Source organism: Podarcis tiliguerta (assembly GCF_965153285.1).
Source record: "Podarcis tiliguerta genome assembly, chromosome: 11".
In the NCBI taxonomy this organism is placed as follows: Eukaryota; Metazoa; Chordata; class Lepidosauria; order Squamata; family Lacertidae; genus Podarcis; species Podarcis tiliguerta.
In genome coordinates, this window is record NC_139544.1 from 5,938,404 (window position 1) to 5,965,830 (window position 27,427).

Here is a 27,427-nt window from a genome sequence, read left to right on the forward strand (position 1 = left end):
TACCCAACTGTGCACAACAGTATGAAGAACAATAAATGTTTGGGTTTTTAATCGTACCTTATAGATGATGCTACTAAGGCAATGAGTCCTGAATCAGTAGCTCCTGTCCAGCTAACATCTACAGTTGTCAGGTTATGGCAAAAGGTGCTTGCATGAAGCAGAACTTTGTCCCCTCTAAATCCAGGACCACTGCAGCTTTTTATATTCAGTTCCTATGTGCAAAAGAAAATTCCAAGTGGAGGTTCATTAAAATGACTTTTCTTCTTTGATATTATTATTATTATTATTATTATTATTATTATCATAACATTTTCAAGCAACCTCATTTAGGGGTTAAAAAAAAGAGGGGATGGTATTCAGTGTCCTCTTACTGACAGAGGGGAGGAAGGGAAAGGAGAATGTTAGCCGCTTTGAGACTCCTTCGGGTAGTGATAAAGCGGGATATCAAATCCAAACTCTTCTTCTATCAGCAGACCAGGGAGGCAAGCCATTTTACTTTATCCCCTTCTTCCCACTGTACCTCCCACATTGTTCCAAAGGGCCTCAATTCTCTGAAGCAGATTTGTGAGAGATGCGGTTGAGCTACAGGGGTGAAGGGGAAACTGGCACACGCATACACACAAATCCCCAACCCAACACGGGCCTCCAAGTCCGACTGATGGAAGCCTTCATTGGATCAAAGTGCCATCCATCAGTATAGGGACATACTGGATGCAACCCAACATATTTTATACAGCACATTTTCCTTTTAAATAGACCATAGGCAAAGCTTTTATGAAATCAGGCTTTATTTATTTATATAATGCTACCAAGGTAGCATACATAGGGTTCCTAGTTTGTCGCCACTGACCAGCTCTATACCTGCTAGGCTCCAGAAAGGTAGCTGTATCATGTGCCTTCAGACCGTGGCCTTATCATAAATGAGATGTCTGCAAGGTCAATTAATATTATTGAGATTCCTACTGCACTAATTTCAGCCTCAACTGTGAGTTGCAGCAAATATTCAGCACTTTCATGGCTCTTCAGATTTCACAGAAAACAAAGTAATCTTGTTGGCTTGTATCAATAGGAGTATAGCATCTAGATCAAGGGAAGTAATAGTGCCACTGTATTCTGCTCTGGTCAGACCTCACCTGGAGTACTGTGTCCAGTTCTGGGCACCACAGTTCAAGAAGGACACTGACAAACTGGAACGTGTCCAGAGGAGGGCAACCAAAATGGTCAAAGGCCTGGAAACGATGCCTTACGAGGAACGGCTAAGGGAGCTGGGCATGCTTAGCCTGGAGAAGAGGAGGTTAAGGGGTGATATGATAGCCATGTTCAAATATATAAAAGGATGTCACATAGAGGAGGGAGAAAGGTTGTTTTCTGCTGCTCCAGAGAAGCGGACACGGAGCAATGGATCCAAACTACAAGAAAGAAGATTTCACCTAAACATTAGGAAGAGCTTGCTGACAGTAAGAGCTGTTCGACAGTGGAATTTGCTGCCAAGGAGTGTGGTGGAGTCTCCTTCTTTGGAGGTCTTTAAGCAGAGGCTTGACAACCATATGTCAGGAGTGCTCTGATGGTGTTTCCTGCTTGGCAGGGGGTTGGACTCGATGGCCCTTGTGGTCTCTTCCAACTCTATGATTCTATGATTCTATATCAAATTGTTATCTCCTGCTCTGCTTTAGTCATGGTTCATTTAGATGTTTCCACTGCAGACGCATGCAAACATACTCCTTGCCCTCATTTGAGCTAACAATAAATAATTCTTATGTCATGGATCAGCAAAATACTATATTGTAAAAAGGATAAGAAAATACAAAACTGGGATCTTTCCAAGAAGTAAAACATCGTTTCCTTTGGTTTGCTTTTATGCTAGCTGGAAATTCACTTATTTCTTAGCAGGCAGCTGTAGATCCAGTGACTTCACTGTCAGTAGGGATGGATGAATCTGTCTACTTTGGTTTTTCTCCTTTTCCCATTCTCAAGTTCAGTTTTCCATATTTCTTTATCAGTTTGCAATATTTTTTTAAAGTCCTTATGGAAATTAATCAGCACAAATTTATCCCAGTACTGTATACACATTTTTGCAAAGCATATTTTTTCTAATATTTCTAAAATGAATTTTTGTATGTGATTTTCACTAATAAATGCAGTTGTCTGCACACTTTACCTTAGTCACATGGGTTCTTTTGTAAGAAAGGGGAGGATACAAATCTAATAAATAATATAAATAGCATATGCATTTTCTACACATTTTCTTGGCTGCAAAACTATACCGCCAAATTCAGATAACTGCAAATTTTGAAGGATATATTTTGGTTAGTTTATTGTTCTGGGAATTAAGTAAATTTGCCTTTAAATGGAAACTTAACCAAATTTCTCCTCTAGTGTTAGCTAATAGTAAGGTTTCCTTAATGAAGGCTATTAGGCTCTAACTTTTAATTGCTAAACCAATATTCATAAAACTTCAGAGTGCTAATGGTGGAAATCTGTGTGGCTACAAATGGGTCAACTTTAAAACTTTTAAAATTTACAAGTAAACATCTATGGTATGACCAGTATAAAATCTACAACTTTAAAAATATATGATAGAAAATATCCACATTGAGCTTTGCATTCAGAAAAAACAAAAAGTGTGTTATGAAATAGTGCCATTTATTTTTTATAATCCCTCAGGTGTCCCTAAGTCAGTTTTGACATACCACCAGCCTAGCAAGTTACAGAACTCCCTTATTTGAATGAAGGGAACTTGTGATCATGCTAAAACGTAGTCAACATCAAGGTGTTTTTGCCACAATTTGTTTCTATTTCCAACTATTGTTTTAATGCAGATGTAAATTCATGCAGATTTAATAAATTAACTAAACTCCTTTTGTTACTCAGCTACACTTTTTAAGCAGGTGAGGCGCCCGATTACTAATATTCTTATCTATGGTTTAAGACCAACAGGGCAACATCTAACAATGATTTTAAGTGGTATATATTGTGGGGAGTGAGGAGCTATTTCTGGAATCTACATTTTCAGTGATTTCTTCATTTACAATAAGGGGTGTGGGGTCAGAGACAAAATGAGGCCAGGTTCAAAGGCACAACGAAGTAGGCTAAGCATGTGATTCTTACATTTGTACAGTAGGCTATATTCTAGCTGTAAAAGTCATAGGTTAGGGTTTAAAAATACATTTTTTTTAAAAAAAACCCACATTATTTACTTAGAACAGCAACAACAACCAGACCCCCACACAGCACAAAGTTGTAAGTAAAATAGACATTACTCAATTCTATGAATTGCTCAGCTGTATGTAGAGTGTACATATTTTGCTAAATTAATATGAAGAGTTTATGTGCAGTATTATATATCATTTGGCATTATGAGCTCCCTCTTGTGGGCCCTTTTCATTCTCTTTCTCAATTTCTCTCTTAAAGTATTCAAATGAGAATTGAATCCATTCAGTAAAAAACAGAATTAATCATTTTGATTTTTCAAAAACTGAACAATATATTAATTGTTCGTTAATCTGTAGATATAAGCAGTCCACACATCTCATTATAATGCATTTGCTTAAAATCTACACCCCCTATCCTCCCTCTGGGATGCCACTTCTAAGCTCAGTAGGAGATGGCCTGCTCCTGCAGTTCCTCTTTTGTCTAATCCCACCTCCCAATTTCGAGTCTGCTTTAATTGCCTGTCCAGTGCACCTGCTTCTGTGCTTATTTCCACAGATATCACAGAGTCCTTGGATTCAGCTTGTATCAAGATTTGCTCAACTAAACCTTTATTTTATTCACTACTGTAGGAATACAGGACACGGGTGGTGCTGTGGGTTAAACCACAGAGTCTACGGCTTGCCGATCAGAAGGTCGGTGGTTCGAATCCCCGCAATGGGGTGAGCTCCCGTTGCTCAGTCCCAGCTCCTGCCAACCTAGCAGTTCAAAAGCACGTCAAAGTGCAAGTAGATAAATGGGTACCGCTCCGGCGGGAAGGTAAATGGCGTTTCCGTGCGCTGCTCTGGTTCGCCAGAAGCGGCTTAGTCGTGCTGGGCACATGACCTGGAAGCTGTACGCCGGCTCCCTCGGCCGATAAAGCGAGATGAGCACCGCAACCCCAGAGTCGGCCACGACTAGACCTAATGTTCAGGGGTCCCTTTACCTTTATCTAATGTAGCATAAAGTATGGCTTCTCCGATTATTTGCCTTGTCAAGTGAGGATCCAGAATGTGGCTTTGTTTTTCTAAACTGAACCAGTAAATATTTTACAGGAACTAAACTTCAGAGCTGTGGAATATTTTGTCCTCTCTCATATAACTCCCAAATATGCTGGAATATCCGAAGTGCCTGGAGTGATATCCTTTGTCCTACTGCCAAATATTTGTAAACTGTAACTGCTTATTGAATGTAAGGATGCCCCTTGAATGTAAGGGTGCAACTGTGTATATTCAACAGGGAATATTATGTATTCCCTTACTATGTAAGATGCCGTCACACTCTGCTGTTAGTGTCACCACCAACATGCAGCCACGCCAGCTACAGCCTGAGGGACAGCAGGCAGGACCAGACAAGCTTTTTAATGGAGGGTGGAGAGACCTTGCATACAGCATTTCAGCAAACCACTGTGTGGAGGACCTCTTGCCCCTCCGGGAAAACATGCCTTTAAAATGTGGTGGGGCTTCCATTAGCCCCGCCAGCCTGACTAATCATCAGGGATGGTGGCAGCTGTAGTGCAGCAACATCTGGGGAGGGGCTCTGGTACCCCACTTTTGATGTACATAGTATAGGTTATTATTTCTAAAGGTTTTTAAAATTAAGTTCACATAGAAGTCCACAGTCCAAGCTCTTAGTAAAATGCTAATAATAATAAAATGTTATTCATTATTAAAGTTTTTGGAAATTGCAGAGACCAAATGGCGTTTCTCCAAAAGCACAGTGCTACCTTAAGAGATTCTCCACAGTGCTGGAAGAACTGTTTTAACCCCACTTCAGTAATTCTCTGGGCTTCATCGTGGCAATGATCAAGAGTGAAACATTGGGGGTGGCGACTCCCCAAACTGATCAACCACTCATCATTCAAGCAGTGGCAGTTCGTCAGGTGGATCTCCTTCCCTGGGGATAGAGAAGCCAGGTTTTTTAATCTGCAGACTGATACTTATAGCATTTTATTATTATTATTATTACTTTTTAAATAAACAACAGAAATAATATTTAGGCAAACAAAGGCTTTGCCCCAAAAGTCAAAATTAAAGACAAGTCAAGAGTTAAGTATGTCTAGAAGAATAATGTGTTCCTGGAATATGCTATCAACAGTACTTAGTATTTGGCCTCCAATGCCAAATCTTATTACACCTAAGGATTTATTGACATCAGTGGCAAATGCGCAATCACATCATACGTTCAGAAGCATAGCCACAACAGCTTGATTTTTAACTCTACTTTGCTCCAGCACATAGATTCAAGCTAGTTTGAAAACCTTAAGAGGGCTACACACTGGTGTGCTGATTTAAATCCAAACAGAGGTTCTCACAATGCTAAAGTTTATGCCAAAGGCCTTTGTTTGTGGTGGTAGTGAAGATGAGCAGAGGATACAGAACTGTGGAAAGCACTCCTGGAATTGTGGAGTATCATAGGGAATCATCCCTACGGATAACCTGCCCCTTTGCATGGGATACACTACAGCAACAAGGCGAGGTAAAGGTAAAGGGACCCTTGACCATTAGGTCCAGTCGTAACCAACTCTGGGGTTGCGGCGCTCATCTCGCTTTATTGGCCGAGGGAGCCGGCGTACAGCTTCCGGGTCATGTGTACCTTCCCGCTGGAGCGGTACCTATTTATCTACTTGCACCTTGATGTGCTTTCGAACTGCTAGGTTGGCAGGAGCTGGGACCGAGCAACGGGAGCTCACCCCGTCGCGGGGATTTGAACCGCCAATCTTAACAAGGTGGGGAGGGGAGAATAAAAAAGGGACAGAAGGTATGAAAGGAGACATACGCCATCCTATGTGATCCATCATTCATTCATTCATTCATTCATTCATTCATTCATTCATTCATAAGATGTTTGAGACACTTTTTGTACATAAAAATGGATAAACCAATGAAAATAGTTTTTGAAAAGCACAACATCTAGCACAGAGAGAGCAGACAACCCGTACCTATCGTATAAACTTAACAAAAAGCACGTGGGGGAAACAAAAGTCTTGGGCGAGGAGGAAAGTCTAGTGAACGCATTTTAAATATAATAGGCAGCAAAGTAAGAATGCAACAATATAAATTTTGTCATAATAAAGAGAGATGCTCTACTCCAGATAAAATGCCATAAGCAAAACAAAGTAGCATATGAGGACCAATGACTCCAGGATATAGGATAATATGAAATATAAATAGCAAACATACAGAGCCTACCTGGTCTCAAACCCAGGAATTAGGAAATGAATTTCCAACCTTAGTACCTCATGTTATTAGGGAAGGGGGAGAAATTACCTAATTCTTAATTCCCATAACAATCTGCTACCTGAGATGCAGCTATTCTTCAAAATTCACATTTATCTGAATTTTGTGATGCAGTTCTCAGACAAAATGTGTACAGAAATTCATATACTAGGGGGAAATATCCATAGCAATAACAAGCACACAAAATATATTACATTGGGGAATTATTTGAAGAAATGTGCTTATTAAGAAAAAGTGCCAAAAAAAGTTTATTTGAACAATTGTGCACTAAAATGCTAGTGAAGTTTTGTGAAGGCTTAAAAAAAAAGTTGATATGGAAATGCAGCAATATGAAGTTAACACTGGAAAAATAAGAAACAAAAACTGATGAATTCTTACTTTGTACATACTGATGGTCTTTCACCTATGCCATCACTGTTTTCACATGAGGACCAATACATCTTAAGAGCAGTGAAACATTTTCTTTATTACATTTTACTGCTGCTTTAAAAATTCTTCTGTTTTTGCATGTTGTGGCTTACATTGTTTTATTGTAAACTAGTCTGGAATCTGTTTGATGAAGGCTGGTGTATAAGTTTGTCAATGAAGTAGATAAATAAAAAAAGGAGAAGTGTCCAATTAGTACAATAGCTACCTTTGTTTCCAGCCTAACAGACTAATCAGATTTGAGGAACTTGAGGACCGCTGCTCACAACTAGGTCCAGCCTTGCATGAAGAATAGCTGAGCCGTCGGTCATGCCCGGTTTCATTCCCAGAATCAGATTGTGCAGTTCAGCTCCCTTGTATCAACTTCCTCCAGCAGAACAGCGCTGATGATGTCAGCTAATTAGTTCTGCACTGCTTGACTCTGTGCGCAAGACCCAGCTTATTAGCCCCAGCATTAAAAAACCCATTAACATCCCCCAAAAAAGAAAAGAATAACCACCTGAAATTATATGCACATATTCACGTAGCCGCAGGCTTGTTAAAAGCCCAGCATTCCTGCCAAATACAATCCTGGCAGTACCCAAAAGTGTTTGTCTCCAAGCCTTCCCCTGCCCACCACCCTTCTCAGGGGGAAACAGCTTTTAATCCTCAGCTAGTGAAAATGATTTGTTCCCTGTGGTTCACTCCCAGCTGATACCTCCTTTGTTATTTCCCTGGTCTCTTTCTTGTGTTTAAGAACCCAGCTCCTTCCGTCAGGATATGTTAAGCTACAGGTGACTGACTGGCAGCCCCCGCATGTGCTGTGGCCAAGGAAAGAGAGATAAAAGTCCCAGGCCTTAGCATCCCTAGGATGAAGCGGAAAGAGCTAAACACTTTGTTTTAATGGAACTGCTTTAATGTGTGTGGGGCAGGGAGACATTTGATTCCTGTTGTCAGCAGTACTGTGGGAAGAGGTTCTCAAGAACTGAGTAAGTCATCCAGACGTATTTGCAAGCAAAGGGCTCTTTGAAGGGTTCGACTCTCCTCCTGTGTGTCCTGTTATCGTCACTCACTAGTGTACATAGCAACGGAATTAGCATTCAGCTGTTGGGTAAACTGTTGAAGAGACTTGGCCAAGAAACAGTGCAAGGAGGTAGCAAAAGTTTGATGAAAATCGCTACGTGCCCTAGACATTTAAAAACTCATAGATCGGTTTCCAACATGGATGTAGCTAAGGGGGGGGACCGGGGGGGAGCTGCCTTCCCTAGAGCAAGAAAAACAATAGAAATACTTAACTAACTGACCAATCACGTCAGTTCTGTCCCCCCCCCCCAACAAAAGTCCTGGCTACACCCATGCTTCCCAACAGTGACTAATCACCCGGCACAGCATTTGACCCTGTCTATTTCAAAAAAGGAAAAAAGGTAGATGTTTTATATATTCATAAATAAATTGAATATGAATCCCAGGGTTAATGGTATGGATTGGTACAAATAATAATATTTATTATTATTATTATTATTATTATTATTATTATTATTATTATTAATTATTATTATTAATTATTATTATTATTAATTATTATTATTTGTACCCTGCCCATCTGGCTGGGTTTCCCCAGCCACTCTGGGCTGCTTCCAACAAAGACCAAAAATACACTAAGATATCACACATTAAAAACTTCCCTGAACAGGGCTGCCTTCAGATGTCTTCTGAATGTCAGGTAGTTGTTTATCTCTTTGACATCTGATGGGAGGGCGTTCCACAGGGCAGGTGCCACTACCGAGAAGGCCCTCTGCCTGGTTCCCTGTAGCTTTGCTTCTTGCAATGAGGGAACCGCTAGAAGGCCCTCGGCGCTGAACCTCAGTGTCTGGGCAGAACGATGGGGATGGAGACGCTCCTTCAGGTATACTGGGCCGAGGCCGTTTAGGGCTTTAAAGATAAAATGGTTTGGAAATATGCAGTTTGAGATTAAACCATTTTCTGTATATTTTTATGTTCAGGAACCCAGTTTGGAGCCTTGAAACTGGCTCTTTTCAAGAGCTGGGACAGAGCCATGTTATTTTGGCAATGGTCTCCCATATATCATGTATCTTATTGGCTCCCCCTCAAAGCCTCAACAGCTCTTAATTTATCCATCTTCACCCTTCCTGGTGTGTGGCTGATCACACTACCATATAAACACCCCAGGAGCAGCTGTGGCTCTACAAAGGAATGTGGACCCTCCACTGAAGTTAGGATGTTTTAATATCACCCTTCATCCAAGCTCAGAGACAGCATTCATAGTCTTTCACTGTCCTTATTTCATCCTCTTAACAATCCTGTGAGGTGGGTGAGGCTGGAGTGACCATCTCAAGTTTACCCAGTGAGCTTCACAGCAGAGTGGGGATTCGAATACAGGTCTTCCTCTTCCCAGTTCAACACTTTAACTACTCCATCACACCGGCTCATAAAGCCTGGTTCAGCTTGACCTCTAGGATGGTCATGCATCCTCAGTACTCTATTTCAATGGCTATCTGGTCTTAGTCCAGTCTAAAGATAAATAACTATAAGAAGGAAGAGCAGGGGCCTTGAAGTTGTCCATAAATAATGAACAGTTTGACAAGTGCATTAGCACATACAACATTTGTAAACATTTATGTCCTCATTCTGATGTTGCATTTCCTCTCTCTTTTTTTCTTTATTGTGCGATATTTATAAACTGGCTCTCCAAATGACTTTCCACGTGTCCCTAGAGGAGTGAGAGGCAATTTAGAGCAATAGTGAAATGCTGGTGTTTCTCGAGAACAGATGTGTTTAACCTGCAGCTTGCAGCTGTTGTTGGGCAACAACTCCCATCATCCCCGGCCATTGGCCATATTGGCTAGGAGCAGGAAGTCCACTAACATATGGAGGACCACAGGTTAGTCAACTCTCCTCTACAGGAAGCAAAGATAAATACAGCAGTCTAAATAAGGATAATACCACCACCACTGCCAATGAACACAGAGAAATTTCAAATACTCACTGCACGAATGAACATTATTCTATGAGAATCAGTACCATTTTTAGGGCTGCAAATCATGCATCTTCCTGTGTTCAAGAGTGTTTTATTTAGGGGTGAAGTTTTGCTTGGCACAAACAGCTCACAGATCAAGTGCTCTTTCAAAGCAGAGTCATCTGTTATAAGCTGTGCAAACAAACTGTTACCGATTTATTAGTTTAGCTTTTCCAAAACAAGAAAAGATGAGGGAGGGAAGGTATTCAGTCCAGTCTTAGTGTGGAAGGTGGAATCAGGGGCCATTTTTTGTACACTAGCACCCTCTGAACACCCATGTATGACAGTTTGGGGATCCTTCAGGTTTTTTATATGGTCTTCAACTCATAGTAGCCTCCTCCTTTTCCTGTCCCATCTATGGCTGTTTCCAGCACTGCTTTTTTCCATGGTAAAGTGCTCCCAAAAGCTTCTCTTTGGCCCCACTCCTAGCCCATGAAAGCACAAGCAACCCTCTGTAGACTGTCCATTGCCTTGGCTGTTACTGCTAACATTTTATGCTCTGTGAAAACATTCAGAATCTGTTAAGCAAGATTCAGTTGTTAGAAAGAAGAGTGCTGTTTTAGGTACAATTTAGGCCACATGTGCAAGGGACACAGGTGGCGCTGTGGGTTAAACCACAGAGCCTAGGACCTGCTGATCAGAATGTTAGCGGTTTGAATCCCCGCGACGGGGTGAGCTCCCGTTGCTTGGTCCCAGCTCCTGCCAACCTAGCAGTTCTAAAGCACGTCAAAGTGCAAGTAGATAAATAGGTACCACTCTGGCGGGAAGCTAAACAGCGTTTCCGTGCACTGCTCTGGTTCACCAGAAGCGGCTTAGTCATGCTGGCCACATGACCCGGAAATTGTACGCCAGCTCCCTTGGCCAATAAAGCGAGACGAGTGTCGCAACCCCAGAGTCGGTCACAACTGGACCTAATGGTCAGGGGTCCCTTTACCTTTACCTTTAGGCCACATCATCTGCACCACACCTATCAAACAGTATTACACTACTTTAACAATCATGGCTTCCCTATTCCCCTCACAGAGCTACCATTTCCAGATTGGTTTAAAAACTGATCCCTCTTCCCATGGAACTCTGGGAATTGTAGCTCTGTGAGAGTAATACAGGTCCACTATCAACTCTCAGCATCCTCAACAAACTACAGTTCTCAGGATTCTTCGCGGAAAGCTGTAACGATTGGAGTAGTATAATAGCGTTTTAAATGCATGGTGCGGCTTTGGCCTCAATCTGAATGCCCCACCAAAAGTGGTGAGTGTTCAGAAGGTAAGGCTCAGCGTGTATTCGTCAGCCTCTTTGGATCCTGGTAATCATATTGCTTGAAAGTTATTTCCTTGTTTCCTCCTGCTCAATCATTATTTCCTTCAATTTTCTTCCCATAAAGTTTAAACCTTGTTTGCAACACCAACCATGCAGAAAGCATTCACTTCAGAAAATCAAAAGAAATAAAGGATATGTCGGGCAATCCTGGCTGCATCCAAGTCACCGGAAAGTTCACCACAAAGGTCACGACAAAGAACTCTGCATTACCTCCAGGAAATCAAACTTATTTTACTGTTTGGCTTATTTACTGAAGTTCATACATAAGTTCACCCATTCCCTCCCCTTACTGAAACTTTTGCCATAAATTTGCTCTTTTCTCTCTTGTTTGCAAGCTGCTTCTACCACAAAACAAATCAGAAGTTTTCTGTAAAGATTCAAAGATCAGGCATAACGCTAACCTTGGTTATTAAAAACAAAGCACAAAACTCAAAGAGGCATTCACTTCTACAACATTTATGCAGCATTAGTGAATTGCAGCACTTGGCTTTGTCTAATTGCCCACCTTTGTTTGCCCAAGGTGTTCAGTGTTTGCTTTGGAATTCAGTGTGGGAATGTGACACAAGCGCAGGTGTACCTGCTACAGCAGTTGACCTTCAGTTTGTTTTCCTCCCTAGCCACAGCCCTGAGCACGCTCCTTTTCTCAGAAATTTGCCAGCAGGAGCTGGCCCACTTTCATACAACGGGATCTGGCACTTTAAACAAATATCGTTTTGTTTCTGTTTTTCCTTTTTAAGGAAGGAAGTACAGTGGTGCCCCGCAAGACGGAAAACCCGCTAGACGAAAGGGTTTTCCGTTTTGGAGGTGCTTTGCAAAACGAATTTGCTATGGGCTTGCTTCGCAAGACGAAAATGTCTTGCGATTCCTGGGTTTTTTTTCCCGCTCCTCACCCCCTTTTTCTAAGGCACTAAGCTGCTAATAGCCTTTTAGCAGCTAATCCGCTAATCCCTTAAGCCTTTAATAGCCGCTAATAGCCGCTAAACCGCTAATAGCGCTAATCCGCTAATGGGCTTGCTTCGCAAGACGAAAAAACCGCTAGACGAAGAGACTCACGGAACGGATTCTTTTCGTCTTGCGAGGCACCACTGTAGTAAAATGAGAAGCTTAATTTCTCTGTATAAAAATTACAAGGCCCCTTCATTATCCAAAGATAAGAAGCCATGGCTCTGTAGCCAGAAATGGCTCATACAGTGGGACGGAGCTGCTCTTTCCTAGCTTCTCAGAAGGAAAGTTGCTCTTGCCTACCAGTAGGAGCAAGGGGGTAAAGTGACAGGAAGACTGGCACAGTGCAAACACACCAGCAGGAGTGCTGGATTGGCTTCATCAGTGCATTTGCACCCCTCCAACCTCACCCCCTGCCTCCTTGGATGCAGTAGCAACCCACCTGTCTAGAAGGTAGTATAGCAGCTCTGCCCCACGTGGCAGGTTTGATCCAGACCTTCTGTAAGCAGAAGGCCTCCTTCTGTTCATAGAAGTGACTTGGATCCATCAAAGGATTCTGCTGGATTCTTTGATGATAGGTAGACGATAGATAGACGTGGATTTACTATTTTGTGAGGCAGGAAAACATACACAATAAGTATAACTGGCTGTATCACAGTGCTAATTCTTTTCAGAGTAAACCCACTGAAATTAATAGACCTAAGCTAATCATGTCAATTCATTTCAGTGGGCCTACTCTGAGTATGACTGACAATAGATGCAATGCAACAGGTTCCAGCAGGTATCACAGGCATTGCTCTACTAATGCGATGCCTGTTCACACCATTACAGTATGTTTTCCAAATCGGCAGAGAGCAAGCACCAGGAAGAGCGGTGAGTGGGGGGCAATGGGGTGAGGGGGGCCACAGAGCTGTGTGCATCATGTAGGCTGCCTGGCACCCTGAAAGCAAGCCTTCTGCCCTCAGATGTCTCATCACCACCACTGAAGTAATTTTCATCTGCCCATACAGTCAGTTTCTGTGTGTAGAATTGGGGGGGGGGGGGGCGTGTTTCTGGACCAACAGGCATATATCAAATTTTGAGGGTGTGGAGGCGCCAGTCAAAAAATAGCTGCTATGTGGGGATGTGACATAACAAAATGGCTGCCAGGGAGTGTGTGGTGTAAGAGAAAATTAGACAAGACAGTCTCCCTGACAATCTTTTGCTTACCGTACTAAGTCAGCTATGTCCTCCTGGTCCTGATCATTGACTGGTCCTGAATATTGATTTACACAAACATACACTGATGCTGTTGCTACCTAATAGCAGCAATTCCTCAGAACCAGTACAAGATGCCCATACATGATCTCATTTCACAGAAATTGCTTAGAAGGTGCTTTCACATTTTGCTCAATAACTTTCTTTTTAGGAGGCCTAGGGACTCCCCGCTCCCCATGAGACCTCAGAACCTGGGTCACCCACCCAGGGCACCAGTGAAAGCCTTTGCAGGCACCATGGTGCCTGAATTTGCCAGGCTGGTTACCTTACTGTTTATCCATTCCCAAAGGTACTTACAGAAGGACTCATCTCCTGCAAGCCGATGAAAACGTTGACAAACTTGGGAAACCCGAGTAATATCTTTATGAGTCAGCAGCGAGAAGATGCAAAGCCACAATTCATCAGGAAGAAGGAGCCATGGTAAGAGCTTGCTGTCACTATGCCATTCCTAAAAATCAAAAAGATTCCTGTGTGTTGTGCCAAATAATGGGGGTGGGGCAGGGGGCGGAATGCAGCCAGTCAACTACAAAGCAATGGCACACGCCTGAGCAAGACAGGAAGGAAATAAAACTCAGTTGATCCAATTTCAAAACTGTATTTTCTTTGCCTCACTAGTAACTGTGAGGAGCCTATTCTTGATGGGACAGAAACACGTCAGTCTCCCATCTTAAAAAATTGTTTCCAAAGCTTCTAACTTCTATGTTATTCAGCACACAAAATATACAAAATATACTTACCATAAAATATACTTACTGTATTTATTTCATCATATTCTCTAACAGCAGTTTCGTGTTCCTGTCTGAGTTCTGTCCCTGTGGAAGCAAAAAGATTTGATCCCCTAAAGTTGCACTAATTCAGCAAACCTTTCAGAATCCTTGCATATTGCATAACTTGACCTTTTCTGAATTGCACTGTGTCTCAAAAAATCTGTAGCCTGAATATTTTTTAATACCAGCCTATAACAGACATAAGCCTGTAAGAATTACTGCACAGCAATGGGTTCCGCTTTAACTGCAAATAGTAAAGCTTTCTTAGAAAAACCCAGTTTTCAAATGGGATCATGTCAATTTTTGCATCATGACTATATATAGTTCATCTATTGAATTACCCTGTGAAAAATTGTTTAAAAAATGTAAGTCTTTTTAAAGAGAGGTTTGGGTGTTGTTGTTTTTCACATGACACCTTCTGCTTGCTTCAGGAGCTCATTGGCAGATCAACTCGGCTCTGGAAAGCAAGGAGGAGGAGGAGGAGGAGGAGGAACTGACAAGCTCCAAATTAATAAATAAATAATCGATTAATCAATGGAAGTGCTGGATGCAAAAACACCCTCGTGCTCCACATTTATCTCCATTTAATTCTCCATGCAGAATTGAGGATCACAGAATAATATTCTGCAAAAGTCACCCACTTCCACAAAATGCTCAGCGGTAGAGCACTTACTGTATCTTGCATACCCAGGTTCAAACCATGGCATCTCCAGGTAAGATGGAGAAAGGAAGATTCGTGTTCAAATTCCTGGGCAGCTGCTGACTGTCAACAGACCATACTGAGCTAGATAGACCCTTCATCTTGCTATAAGATGGCTTCTTATGTTCCTGTCACCAGAGTGCAGCTTCTCAGCCTCATCCTGAAATCTTTGTACATGTATGCCCAGTGCTTTTTTCCTAAAAGAAATTTTTAGGAGTACTCTCATTTTCCAACATCTACCTCAATACACAAAAAAGGAAATTGTGATGCCACAATTCAGGTATTTCTTATGGGCACAGAAGCTGAGATGTGCATACCAAGTTTTCCTATCTAATTAATTGGAAATAAGTAAAATTCCACATTGAAATAAATGGAGGAGCTTGCACAAGCAAGAGAGCTGTGAGGGCAGGGACGTGTTTTTTGTTTGGACTGTAGATTTTCTGAACGCAGTTACTCTTCCAGAGAAATTAGAAAATACACACTCATCATATTTCCAACGGATCAAAAGGCACATTACTTGTCCAACTGATTCACACATATACATCTTCCTCTTCACTAAAGTGGACAGTGGTGATTGCCCAATGATGGATATCATGCTAAATGCATTAGGACCAAAATCTACTGAGTTGCTTTAGGTGAGGCCCAGAAGATTATGCATACCCAATTGGGGTTTGGGTTTTTCCCCCCTGTATACAATTGGTTTCACTTCTATGAAAAAACAAGAGATATGCCCCCCCCCCCACAAAAGAAACCCATAGAATGATTGACAGCTGTATCTCAGTTCACAACATATATACAGGCATTACATGCATTTGCATTTTTAAGAAAACTTTTCCTTGTGTTCTGATTATTAGATGTTTTCTTCTGAACTTTACATGGTACAGTTGTTTCAGAGACAGAATGCATACTGGTCTGTTTACAAGGGTTGCAGCCTATATTAAAGCAGAAAAGTGTAACTGGGGGGGGGGGGAAGCTTATTGGCGCAATATAGCCTATTCTACAAACATTTAGGTACAAGATCAAGAAAAATATTCTGAGCCAAATCATCCAGGATGTCTGACATCATCTGCAGAAATTACAGCAGACACATCTCTTCCTGCCACTCATTCTGAAGCCTCCCACAATGCAAAGCATGAGGAAACAGGGTGGGGGCAGCTCTCATTTCCTGCAAGGACAGTGCCAACTGCCACAATCCTGCACCCCTTTCACATGCAATGCATAGAAACAAATATAAGAACACAGGCTTTGACACCAAGTAGGTCACTCCAGTTTTCACACACCTGAAGATGGATGGCTCTGAGACTTATAACTTCCTTTCCTTGTTCTTTCACTGGTCTTTGCTGGTCTTTGAGTATGTTGTGATCTATTGAAAGAAAAACAAACAAAATTAAAGGGGGGGGAGCCGATACGGATGGATGGAGTGTTTGACTTAGAAAAGTATTCCCCTGCCTGGGGCCCTCTAAATATTTTCCACTTCAACTCTCACAAACCACAGCCAGCATAGCCAGTAGTCAGGATGATGGGAGATGTAGTACAAAATGAATATGGAGGGCACCAGGTTGGGGAAAGATGACATCTATGTTGGATATATGGCTTCAATTCCTTTCTCATTCTTGGTTAATACAGTGACACAGTTCAGACATAAACCATGCCTTATCATTTGCTATCAGTCAAAGAATGAGATATATCATCACATTCCCCTTCCTTGTTCCTTCCTTTATGAGTCTATTATTGCTTCTCACATCCAAATCAAGAAACCATGGTTTAATTGGGACTTACAATCCAGAAGTTAAAACTAGGTTCAGAAGTCACAGGAGACTGTAATCAAGAGATAGACGTGCCAAAGCAAAGTACTGTTTTATTAATAATAATAATAATAATAATAATAATAACAATAATAATAATAATAATAATAATAATAATAATAATAATAATAATAATTTATTATTTGTACCCCGCCCATCTGGCTGGGTTTCCCCAGCCACTCTGGGCGGCTTCCATAGAAACAAAAAATACAGTAAAATATCACAGATTAACTTTTTGTTAAAATGGTGGTTGTTTTTTAATTGTGTGTGTAGGTCACCCGGACACATTCAAATAAGGCAACAATGAATAAATAAATATGCAGGAGAGGATGGAACACACAAGCACATAGCCAATAAATCAAGGTTTAATCAGCTCAAAATTATCATACCTAAACTGAGCCACTGTCCCCTCTAAACTATCTAAAAGGAAAGAATAATAGTGACCTTTCTCACAATATTTTTGTGGAGAAGGACTTTCAATTGGGCAAACTACAGATTAAGAACATACATGTTTATCTTTGAGGGGTTATTAAATTTTATAAGAAAAGAACAAAATATTAAAAATAGCTTTGTATAGTAACAGGGATTAGATTCTAAGTAGATACTTTACACATCGTTAATGATTGCAAAAGACACCCAATATTGCTGTTTTGGTAAAACACAAACTTATTTAAATTATAATTAATCAGTTAAAAGGCAAATAATGTATTTTAATTGCTTAAATTAATTCACACAAAAGATCTTCCAGAAGAAAAAAAATGATCAGGTAATTTCTGCCTATGTAAGCACAAAACATGATGAATATATTCATCACTGATGAAACCCATACATTTTGATAACACATAATTATGATGCTGAAAAAATGTACACATAGGTGTAGAAAGTGATTACAACTATTATTAGGGTTTCTTGTATCAGTTCTAATGAAACTCATTCCCAAGTAGCCTTTTAAATTAAATGAGAAGAGGCCTGCAGGGAAAACCACAATAAATCAAAGTTCTCTTTAAGACATAAACCATTGTTTTTAAAGGGATGGTCTATTCGTTTCTTTGTAAAACTTTAATCTTGACATCATGGGAAATTAACACAGACATTTCACTTAGGCTACCTGCAGGGAATTAGGGGAAACCCATCCTTCTTTCAAAAGCCAAGAAAATACATTCAATAACACATCACTGGATGGTAAATATAAAAGGGCAAACCTTGGCTTCAGCTCTCTCTGTGTGAAAGATGCACATACAGCACTGGATCTCTCAGAACACCTCTTAAGACCAACCGCATCTGTGCTGATTTTCATGGCCCCCAAAAGCTTCTTGCCTACAAAAGACAATGCAGTCACAGGTAGTTCCATAGTTATAACAATAAAAGCAGACTCAAGGGTTATGACATAATCATCTACAAACATGGATGCGTATTTCCATATGAAGGACCCATGGATGGTTATGCCCAGTCAAAGGTGACTATGGAGTGCGGCGCCCATCTCGCTTCAGGCCGAGGGAGCTGCTGTTTGTCCGGACAGCTTTCAGAGTCATGACCAGCATGACTAAACCACTTCTGGTGCAACAGAAATGCCGTTTACCTTCCCACTGCAGCAGTACCTACCATATTTATCTGGGACAGAGCAACAGGACCTCACCCCATTGCATGGACTCAAACTGCCAACTTTCTGATTGGCAAGCCCAAGAGACGCAGTGGTTTAGACCACAGCGCCAATATTTACATAGGAATTCATTCCCAAACATACATTCAGAGCATCTTCTCTTTTAATTCACTGCCAAGCGTAAGGCATGGATGGTACAAAAGGCAACTTAAAATGGCCAGAACAGATATGGTCTGTGAGATCCACAGTCAGTTCTCCCAATATTTTCATTAAACAAATTAGAAAGTAAAGCTCAAAAACAGCTGTGGATGCTCTGATTTTGACAGCAGAGGTGGTGCTAGAGAGATAATGTTTAACTCTTCTCCCCTACTTCCACAATCAATCTCCCCTCTCCAAACTGCTATTAGCTCTGCTTGGGAGCTGAAAACAGGCATGATAAAGGGAGTTGAAGGGAGATTCACTCACAAAATCAGCACAGAAAGGGAAAGGGTTAACTCTACTCCCTTAGAGCTCACCTTCTGTTCCAATCGAAATTAGAGCTCTGATCCAGCTGCTTTTTGATTATGATGAAGTGTTGGGAGAACAGACCACAGAGTTCCCACATCACACTTGTTTTGGTCCAGAAAATGTAGAGCAGTGTCACATGCTCAGCTTCTCCTTACATGAGTGACCAGAAGAGGACTTCCACCCCTACTCTGTTATCAAGAGTGGTGTCATAGCAATTAGACCAAGCAATAACCCATCTGGCTTGAAACCAGCCTTCCTAAGCTTTATGTTGAGCAATGGCCATGTTGTTTTGGCCATGTACTCCTGCTTGTGTTCTTTGCCTTTTTTTTTCTGCCCATGCATTATTGCAGAAGCATAGGAGCCATATCCATGATGTGACACAACTTCAAATGAACCCAGAGCTGGCAGTGCCACCTGGTTCACCCCACCCAATATTGGTTCGGCGCTATAAACATTACTAGAGTAGCATGGGACCAGGTCACTCAGAATTCTTCTAATGTTATTAAGTAGAATCATAACAAATAAATAATATATTGGGAAAGATATTCATTCATAATTCCCGGCATTTCCTAGCCTTTTGCTAGGAATGGATGGATGTCTATTTACAGTGTGTCTCGGTTCTGCATGTGGCCAGTTCCAGGTATGTTCTGTCCCATATTATTGGTTGTTTCTGAAAATCCACATAAAAATGTTGATTTTTAAATATTCTTCCATTATTACGAGGTGGTCAAAGGGCTGCCTTTTTTAATGTTCTCCATCTTTTTGTGAAGGTCCAAGCCACTCCAAGTGGCTAGAAAGCCTGGGGGCTGGTGAGTACATTAACAGGAGGCACGCCATCATTAGAGCAATTTTCAAACTCATTTTGCACATAGTAGCCTCTGGGTGCTACAGAAGCTTAACCGAAGGCACTTAAAAGTTTGATGTGCAACATATGGAAAGTGCAATCCTATATACATCTTCTCAGAAGTGTCACTGTCTTCAGTGGTGTGTGCACTCAGTTAAGTAAGTGCAGCCTAGGTTTTTAGAAAAAGCCTTTGCGTACGCTACAAGTTTTAAAACAATCATATTTTGTGTGTTTATGGGTTTACAAACGGCTTGAAGGCTATGTTCATAACACAGAAAACTGAGACCCCACAGCCTGTATAGAAATAAAGCCATTTCCATGAAATTTGGCAGAAACCTACTTATATTCCATGTTCACAACAATGTAGCTATTTTGACACATTATTTTATGCAAAAGTGTAAAAAATCATATATATATATACATCACAATCTTGCTAGACAACATCAGTCTATTTTTACCTTTCAAAATGTGTCCATTCTCCAATTGTTTCTTTTCCGTCAATAATAGATTAGAAAAATGTTCAGGGCTGTTACATGAAAAAGAAGACTTTGATTCCTGTTTTTCAGGAAGGCTTTGCTGTTTTATAACCTCAGAACTTTTATCCTCACAGTAGCTTACGTCATTGTTCATATATTCAGTAGCCTTATGCTCATACATATTACCACCCTTATGGTAGTTGAGTGTGGATATTTTTTCTTCTTTAGAAATTCCAAAATGTTGTTGATAAGAAAGAAGATTGCCATCAACCTCTTGCTGAAGCCTTTTGGACTTATTGAGATAACTCAAATAGAAGTAATATTTTGCCAAAACACTATCACTGTGGTTGGAATCAAACTGGGATTTGTCATTCCAAAATAGCTTCTCATCACCATCAGCTTTTATTCTGGGGACAAGAAATTCTTCTGTATTCTTTTTAGAACCTACTACTGATTTTGCAACACCCTCAGAAACATTTTCATGTATATCACCGTGCACATATATTGGAACTGTATTGGACTTAGGTTCTACACTATCAGTAAACTGGAGAAGCATGTCTAACAAAACGCAGTCACTACTACTGCCCAAGCAAGTGCTTTTATAACTGTGATTCAGACAGACTGAAGTACTGTTTTCTGTGTTCCCACAGAAACTCTTAATTTGCATGGCTGGATCTTTCATCAGGAATTTAAATTCTGTTTCCCTTTCTTCTCTGTTACAGTGCTTTCCATTAGATGTACTATTTGCTTGTTCTTCTGTGATATTCTTCCTTTCTAGAGTTTTAACCATCCCTAGCATATGCTCAGATTTAAATGCATTTCTCTGATCGATGCCTTTCTTTAGAGGCTGAAAGTCTGAACTCCCATCCCTTAATGCATCTTTTTTTACTTTGAGATGAAAAGGGATGTTTCTGTCTGTAGTCTCTCCAACATCATTGGTCCCACTGGAAGCTTTAGGTTTGAGAGTCCACATGAAATCTTTGCATTTGTTTTCTTTGATCTCCAAGAGCTTTTCTGTTCCTGGATTCCATTTTTCACAGATGTCAGAACTTTTTGTGAAGGAGTGTCTGCCTTCCAGCACAGATAAATTGATGAGTTTAATATTTTCTGCCTCAACATCACTGTTAAGAAGGCTTGTGTGTTCTTTGCTCTCTGGTAGTTTTAGACAATCAATCTTCACATCTGCAAATTCCTCATCTGAACTATCACTGAGAGGAGGCCAAAAAAAAGTTTCATTTTTGTGCTGGTCCATTGTAATTGTACATGAATCATCTAGCATGCACACATTATGAGCATTTAAAGAACTGGCTTCTCTAGTGCTACTATGCATGTCATCCTCAACTTCACATTCTTCTGAAATGTTGGTGGAAAGCATAATATCCCTTCCTTCTTTCTCAGGCTTAGTTGCTTGAGCAGAACTCTTGCAAGGATGAGGTGATGTATTACAACATAAAAAAACAGGAGGAGTACATCTTTCAGCACGCGCCGAGCTATTTTCAGAGGCTATGAAAGGATTTAAAACATGTGCATGTAATAACTTCATTTCCAAATTGTCAGCATTTTTATTTATGGCATCTTCACCACTGCTGTTTTGAACCACTGTATCATAATCCAAGGTAGATTTTCCAGCTTCCTGCAGGTTGTCCCAAACAACAGATGTATCATGAAACAATTCTGCCCAGCTTGCAACCATTCTCAGTTTCTGTGTCTCAGGAATGCTTGCATCCTCAAGTAGTTGATTATCCAATTTTGATATGTAGGTACTGCTTAAACATTTTCTGTGTGGTGGTTCATTTGTGTTACTTGTTTCTTGTTCCGTTCTTGGATAGCTCACACTAGAGAGTCTCTGAATTGAATGATTTCCTCTGCTTAGCGACTTGTTGGGCTGCTGAAAGCCCATGCTAGCACCAGCTACAGAATGTAATGGGATACTTTTGGCCTTGACTGAATTTGGGCTATTAGCATCACCAACAGTGCCAGACATTGTCCTTCCATAGAAAGTTAGCCGCTTAAGTCGTGAGAATGTCAGATTCTGTGTACATGCCGTATCAATTTCACTTCCAGCAGAGTGATTCTACCTTAGGAGACAGATGCTCAATCTGTTGAAACAAACAGAGTTATACATGAAAGCTATTCTAATTATTTATTGGCAGTGCAAACAGGATAGTCCACATGACTAAAATGTCTATTCTGTCATAAATTTTACATTCAGGGCCACCTTCTTAACCTTTGCATTTGTCTAACAGGTAGGGATCACCAACAAGATTGTAGCAAAAACCAGCCCACTGAAGTGTCAAGCAAAATCAGGTTAATAGAAGAACAAAAATTCGTTGTTTATGCATTTCAAATGGTTTTAATATCTTGTAGTGAGATGTCTTAAAAACATAGTTATAAGATGGCTTATCAATACCATGCATGAAAAAACAAACAATATGGTGGGAAAGGGCCTAATAAATTATTTGTACAAATGTTGCGGTTTTGCTGAAGCTAAGCAGATCTAGTCCTAATTCTTACCTCTATAGCCTCAACTGCTATCTATATTGCTGGAACCCCATGGGTCTTTATTGGACTGCGCTGTCTGTGGCTGTTTGTGTGTGTGTGTGTATTTGTTGGGAGACTCCTTAGATATGCAGAATTCTCTGCTACTGAGTTTCACTGCTAAATGTATAGGCACTCAGCCACCAAAGATTGTTATTAGAAGGAGCAAGTAGGCATGAAACAAAATGTTTCACTGAGTCACCTATTGAATAGTATAAACTAAGAGGAACTAGGACATTCCACTATTGTCTCTCCCCTCCCCACATTTTCTTTTCTAGCTGACAGTCACATTCTGGGGCAAGTGAGCATGACCAGTTCTCAGTGGTGGGTTTGGTTTTTGTCTAAGGGAGGCTTTTGGGGGGGCTTCAGGGGTTTCCCCAAAAATATTTCTGTCCTTTTCCAAGAATCAGGAATTCCCAAACCACTCTGTACCTCCCTCTTGATTCCTAGTAGTCCCAATTCTGTTACAGTCTTGTCAGCAATCAGCACCTGAGCTCACTACCAGAAAGGTAATGATAAAAACACGGTATAGGCTGGCTGCAACATGAAAGCTTCATATCTGAACACACCTTTTTCAGGACTGAGGGCCCGACATTATTTTAAAAGAAAACTAAGCTACTTCAACCACATAATCAAGAAGAGAAAGACATCAGTATGGTGCAGTGGCAATTTGAGCTATGTGGAAGCTAAGTTCAGTTATGCACTTGGCCACAAAGCCAACTGGGTCGTCTTGGGCAGGTCATTATCTCCCAGTTTAACTGACTAAGTAAGGCTGGTTGCTTTGACCTAAAGCACAGGTCTCCTTTTCTTGAATAAAGAAAAGGTGGGCTGTAACAAATCAAAACTGGACACATGTCTCTCATGTCAAATATACCGTAGTAATTACAGATGAACAAAACTGTGCATTCATTTTCAAAATAAAATATAGTCTCAAACTGCCACCTAAAGGTGTAACTTGATTGTACTCTTGTTTTAATATAATATTGTAGACAGGATATTAATTCAGTTCACTTTCAATATTGCTTCAATATTGAGAAGGGCAGCCCATATGGGAAATAAATGTTAAGTCTAGGAGGAAGAGACAAAGATGAGGAAACAAAGGCATCAAGGGGTGATTTGGAGAAGACAGGCAAAAAAGAAATAATGCCTACAGCTTGTTTTTTCATTTCCCAGAAGGCACCAGTGACTTTTCAAAAAGAGGGTTAGATGAACTCATGTTGTCGTGATTGCCTTACGCTAATTAACAACCGAAGGCAATGAGTCCACTGTTACATGGATCTTAAGACAGAGGGGGAAACATGTCTCACAGCATCAAAATTCCCTGGCAATGAGGCCATTGAGTGCTGTGTAAACCCTTTCCATATGCCAACATGCTGCTGTGTGAGGTTATATATAAATACAATATGCTGCAACTCCGTAACATATAAACAGGGCTTTTTTTTAGAGCCGGAGCTCACTGGAGCTCAGCTCCGCCATTCAAAGAGAACAAGGGAGAAGTTAATGGCCAAATCCGGCACCTCTTTTTCTAGAAAAAGAGCACTGTGCTGCACAGATATATCAAAGTTCAGTGAATGCACTCAGGCAGGGCCGGATTTTGGTTTGATGAGGCCCTAAACTACTGAAGGTAATGGGGCCCTTTATATGTCCAGCTGTCCTTCGTCAACAACAAATTGTCACTGCTTTTTGTGTTGAATATATGTTATATGGCAGGCATGTCCTAAATTCGTTTTGGGGGCCTAATCCGGCCCGCTGGTCGTTTTAATCCGGCCCCTGTGGCAGTTTATTTCCTGGGGTAAAATCCTAAAAAAAAACCTCAACAACTTCAATCCTAAGAAAAGCTCAACAACTTTGGGGTAAAATTATAAAAAAGCGCAACAACTTCACGGCCCTTCACTTCATCCAATCTGGCCCTCTTTGAAAAAAGTTTGGACACCACTGCATATGATAATTTATGGACCTAATAGGTTATCTAAAGCCATTTGCACATAACAAAATATGTATTTTATCAAAGTAATTGTTGAACTGAAATAAAAATAAAGTAGTTGTTTTTTATCTTATATTTTGGAAAGGTACATCCAGCTTCCCCCCCCCCCCCCGTTAAATTTTATACGTAAATCCGGCACTGCTCTTCAGGTGCTGGATACTGCCCAGAAGCTGTAATGTGCTTTTTTTGTTGTTGAAAGACAGCGTTTCTAGGTCTCAGGCGAGGAGGTTTCAAAGCGCTCTCCCTCCCTCCAACTCGGCAGGCCCAGAAGATCCGATCTGGCCCCGCGCGCGCGTCCCTCGCCAAGTTCGCACCTTCACAAAACCCGCGAATTTCTGGTGAGGCGTGAGCGATTCGCGCCCAGAAAATGCACGGGGCTTATGTGAGGTTTATTTCTCTCTTTACACGAAAGGGTAGAGAGCAGCGGAAGGAAAGGCCCGCTCGCCTCAGCAAGTGCCCGAGAGGGGGGCGAACTAAGGGCCCGAAAGCGGGACGGCGCCAGGGCTGCACCCGGGGCTTCTCCTCTGAGGAGAAAACCTCGAGCCAGCCGCGTCCCCGACGGGGGGCTACGAGTGGAAAGAAACGCACCTCCTCACCAAGCGGCAGAGGCCAGACTGCCGGGGCCGAGCCTGGGAAGAGCGGGATGCTCCTCGTCGGCGCCCCGGTTCGCCAGGGAGCCCCGTCCCGCGCGGCGCCTCTCCAGCCCGCGACCCGCAGGAGCAGCCAGGCAGGGAGGCTGCGGGCGGCGCCTCAGCCGCCTCCTTCTTCTGCCTCCGGCGCGGGGCTCTTGTCCCCGTGGAAACCGGCCGCTGGGGGTGGAGTCGGCAAAGCGGGCGGGGAGGCGGCTTAGCCTCCAAAGAGGGACGTCGGTTTTCCCCTCAGCGCTTCTCTTTTCAGGGGCGCCGAGCGGCTCTCCTCGTGACTCCCCGCGCCGGTTTCGCGCGGTCCCTTTGCGCGAAGCGGTCGCCAGCTCGAGCCCGCTCCGGAAAGGGGGAGCTGCCTTGGCATATGCTGCCTTGGCATATGGCGCAGGGGAGCCGCCGGGCGTCCTGCCGCTTCCCTGTCGGGGCGCCGCCAAATTCCCTGGGAAGACATTGGACTTTCTTGCGAGTTCGACGCGCTGAGGAGATGGAGGCTCGAGGGGCTTCAAGGAAAGGGAATAAAAACCGGCACAGGCCTGCTGGCTCCACTAGGAGGCGCCATGACCCTGACGAAGAAAATGAGCTTTCTTCTTCCACTTTGTTATCGGTCATAGCAGTTGGGTGAGAGAGTTACGATACGGTAATCTTTATTGTCATTGTCCCATACAGAACAACGAAATTGAAAAAAATCTACATCAGACATTCAAAAACCCACAAGCCTGCTATCCCAGCCTGGTCAGCCCGTAAAAACTCTGATACCCCATAATTGAATACAATATACTCACATAAAGACTACCTTAGGTAAAGGGACCCCTGACCATTAGGTCCAGTCGTGACCGACTCTGGGGTTGCAGCGCTCATCTCGCTTTACTGGCCGAGGGAGCCAGCGTGACTAAGCCGCTTCTGGCGAACCAGAGCAGCACACAGAAACACCGTTTACCTTCCTGCCAGAGTGGTACCTATTTATCTACTTGCACTTTGATGTGCTTTTGAACTGCTAGGTTGGCAGGAGCAGGGACCAAGCAACAGGAGCTCACCCCGTCACAGGGATTCGAACCTCCAACCTTCTGATCGGCAAGTCCTAGGCTCTGTGGTTTAACCCACAGCACCACCCGTGTCCCAAGACTACCTTACACTGTGTTTAAAACCAAAATCGCATTTGGATAGAAACTGTTTCTCAGGCGGCTAGTCCTAGTCTTAATAACCCTGTACCTTCTTCCAGAAGGCAGAAGCTGAAAGAGATCATTTCCGGGGTGCGCACTATCCTGCGCTATCTCTGCAGCTTTCTTATGGCCCCTGGAAGCATAGATTTGATCCAAGGTGGGAAGAGTGCCCCCAATTATTCTCTCCGCAGTCTTTACAACCCTGGACAGCATTGTTTTTTCCCTGACCGTGCAGCTCCCAAACCACACACACAGACCATAAGTTAATACACTCTGCACAGTACAATGGTAAAATGCCGTTAACAGGTCCTTTGAGAGATTGTTTTTCCGCAGGATTCTCAGAAAATATAACCTCTGCTGTGCTCTCATCTTTTACGCCTTGCATAACTTGTCTACACCTGTAACACGCACACACACACCCCAACTAAAAAGCCCCCAATGCCTCAATCCTTCCTCCAACCCCTTGAGTATTTTGCTTACCCTGTTTAGAACCTTTTCCAGCTCTCAAAAGGTATTTAAATATACCTTTCTGAAGAAACCAGAGGCCTTTCTCCTGGGCATGGTCGGCCAATTGGTGCCAAAGAAGGATAGAACTTTTTTTATGTATGCAACAACAGCAGCAAGAATACTCATCGCGAAGTATTGGAAGACACAAGATCTACCCACCCGGGAAGAATGGCAGATGAAGTTGATGGACTATATGGAACTGGCAGAAATGACTGGCAGAATCCGAGACCAGGGAGAGGAGTCGGTGGAAGAAGACTGGAAAAAGTTTAAAGATTATTTACAGAAATACTGCAAAATTAATGAATGTTAAAATGCTGGAAAGAAGTTATATGGCTTTAGTAGAAATGTTATAAGGATTTAAGTATAAATAGATTAATGGAATTTTTAAAGTAAAATAAGGTTAGAATGTGTTAAGATAATTATACGACAGATAACAGAGGAAGATGGAAAGGAACTGCTGAAACATTTGATAGAAGTGGAATACAAAAAGGGAGGTGTGAGGAGGTCGG

The 27,427-nt window shown here is 41.9% G+C and overlaps 1 protein-coding gene and 1 long non-coding RNA gene across 2 annotated transcripts in view; one reads left to right on the forward strand and one right to left on the reverse strand.

Annotated features, from left to right (window-relative positions):
- LOC310659688 (uncharacterized protein) overlaps window positions 1–25,651 on the reverse strand; it is a 44,013-nt gene extending 18,362 nt beyond the window's left edge. The window contains exons 1-9 of the mRNA XM_083403340.1: window positions 25,196–25,651; window positions 20,068–22,184; window positions 17,861–17,975; window positions 16,134–16,216; window positions 15,660–15,785; window positions 14,140–14,198; window positions 13,684–13,834; window positions 4,916–5,085; window positions 58–212 (exon numbers count right to left, since the gene is read on the reverse strand). Coding sequence (XP_083259466.1) covers window positions 58–212; window positions 4,916–5,085; window positions 13,684–13,834; window positions 14,140–14,198; window positions 15,660–15,785; window positions 16,134–16,216; window positions 17,861–17,975; window positions 20,068–22,069 — 2,861 coding nt within the window. The 5' untranslated portion in view covers window positions 22,070–22,184; window positions 25,196–25,651. The remainder of the gene's footprint in view (window positions 1–57; window positions 213–4,915; window positions 5,086–13,683; window positions 13,835–14,139; window positions 14,199–15,659; window positions 15,786–16,133; window positions 16,217–17,860; window positions 17,976–20,067; window positions 22,185–25,195) is intronic.
- LOC310659785 lies at window positions 7,766–14,687 on the forward strand. The gene is made up of 3 exons (XR_014503004.1): window positions 7,766–7,986; window positions 13,676–13,806; window positions 14,585–14,687. It is a non-coding gene; the product is annotated as an uncharacterized lncRNA (long non-coding RNA).
- Window positions 25,652–27,427: the final 1,776 nt, after the last annotated feature.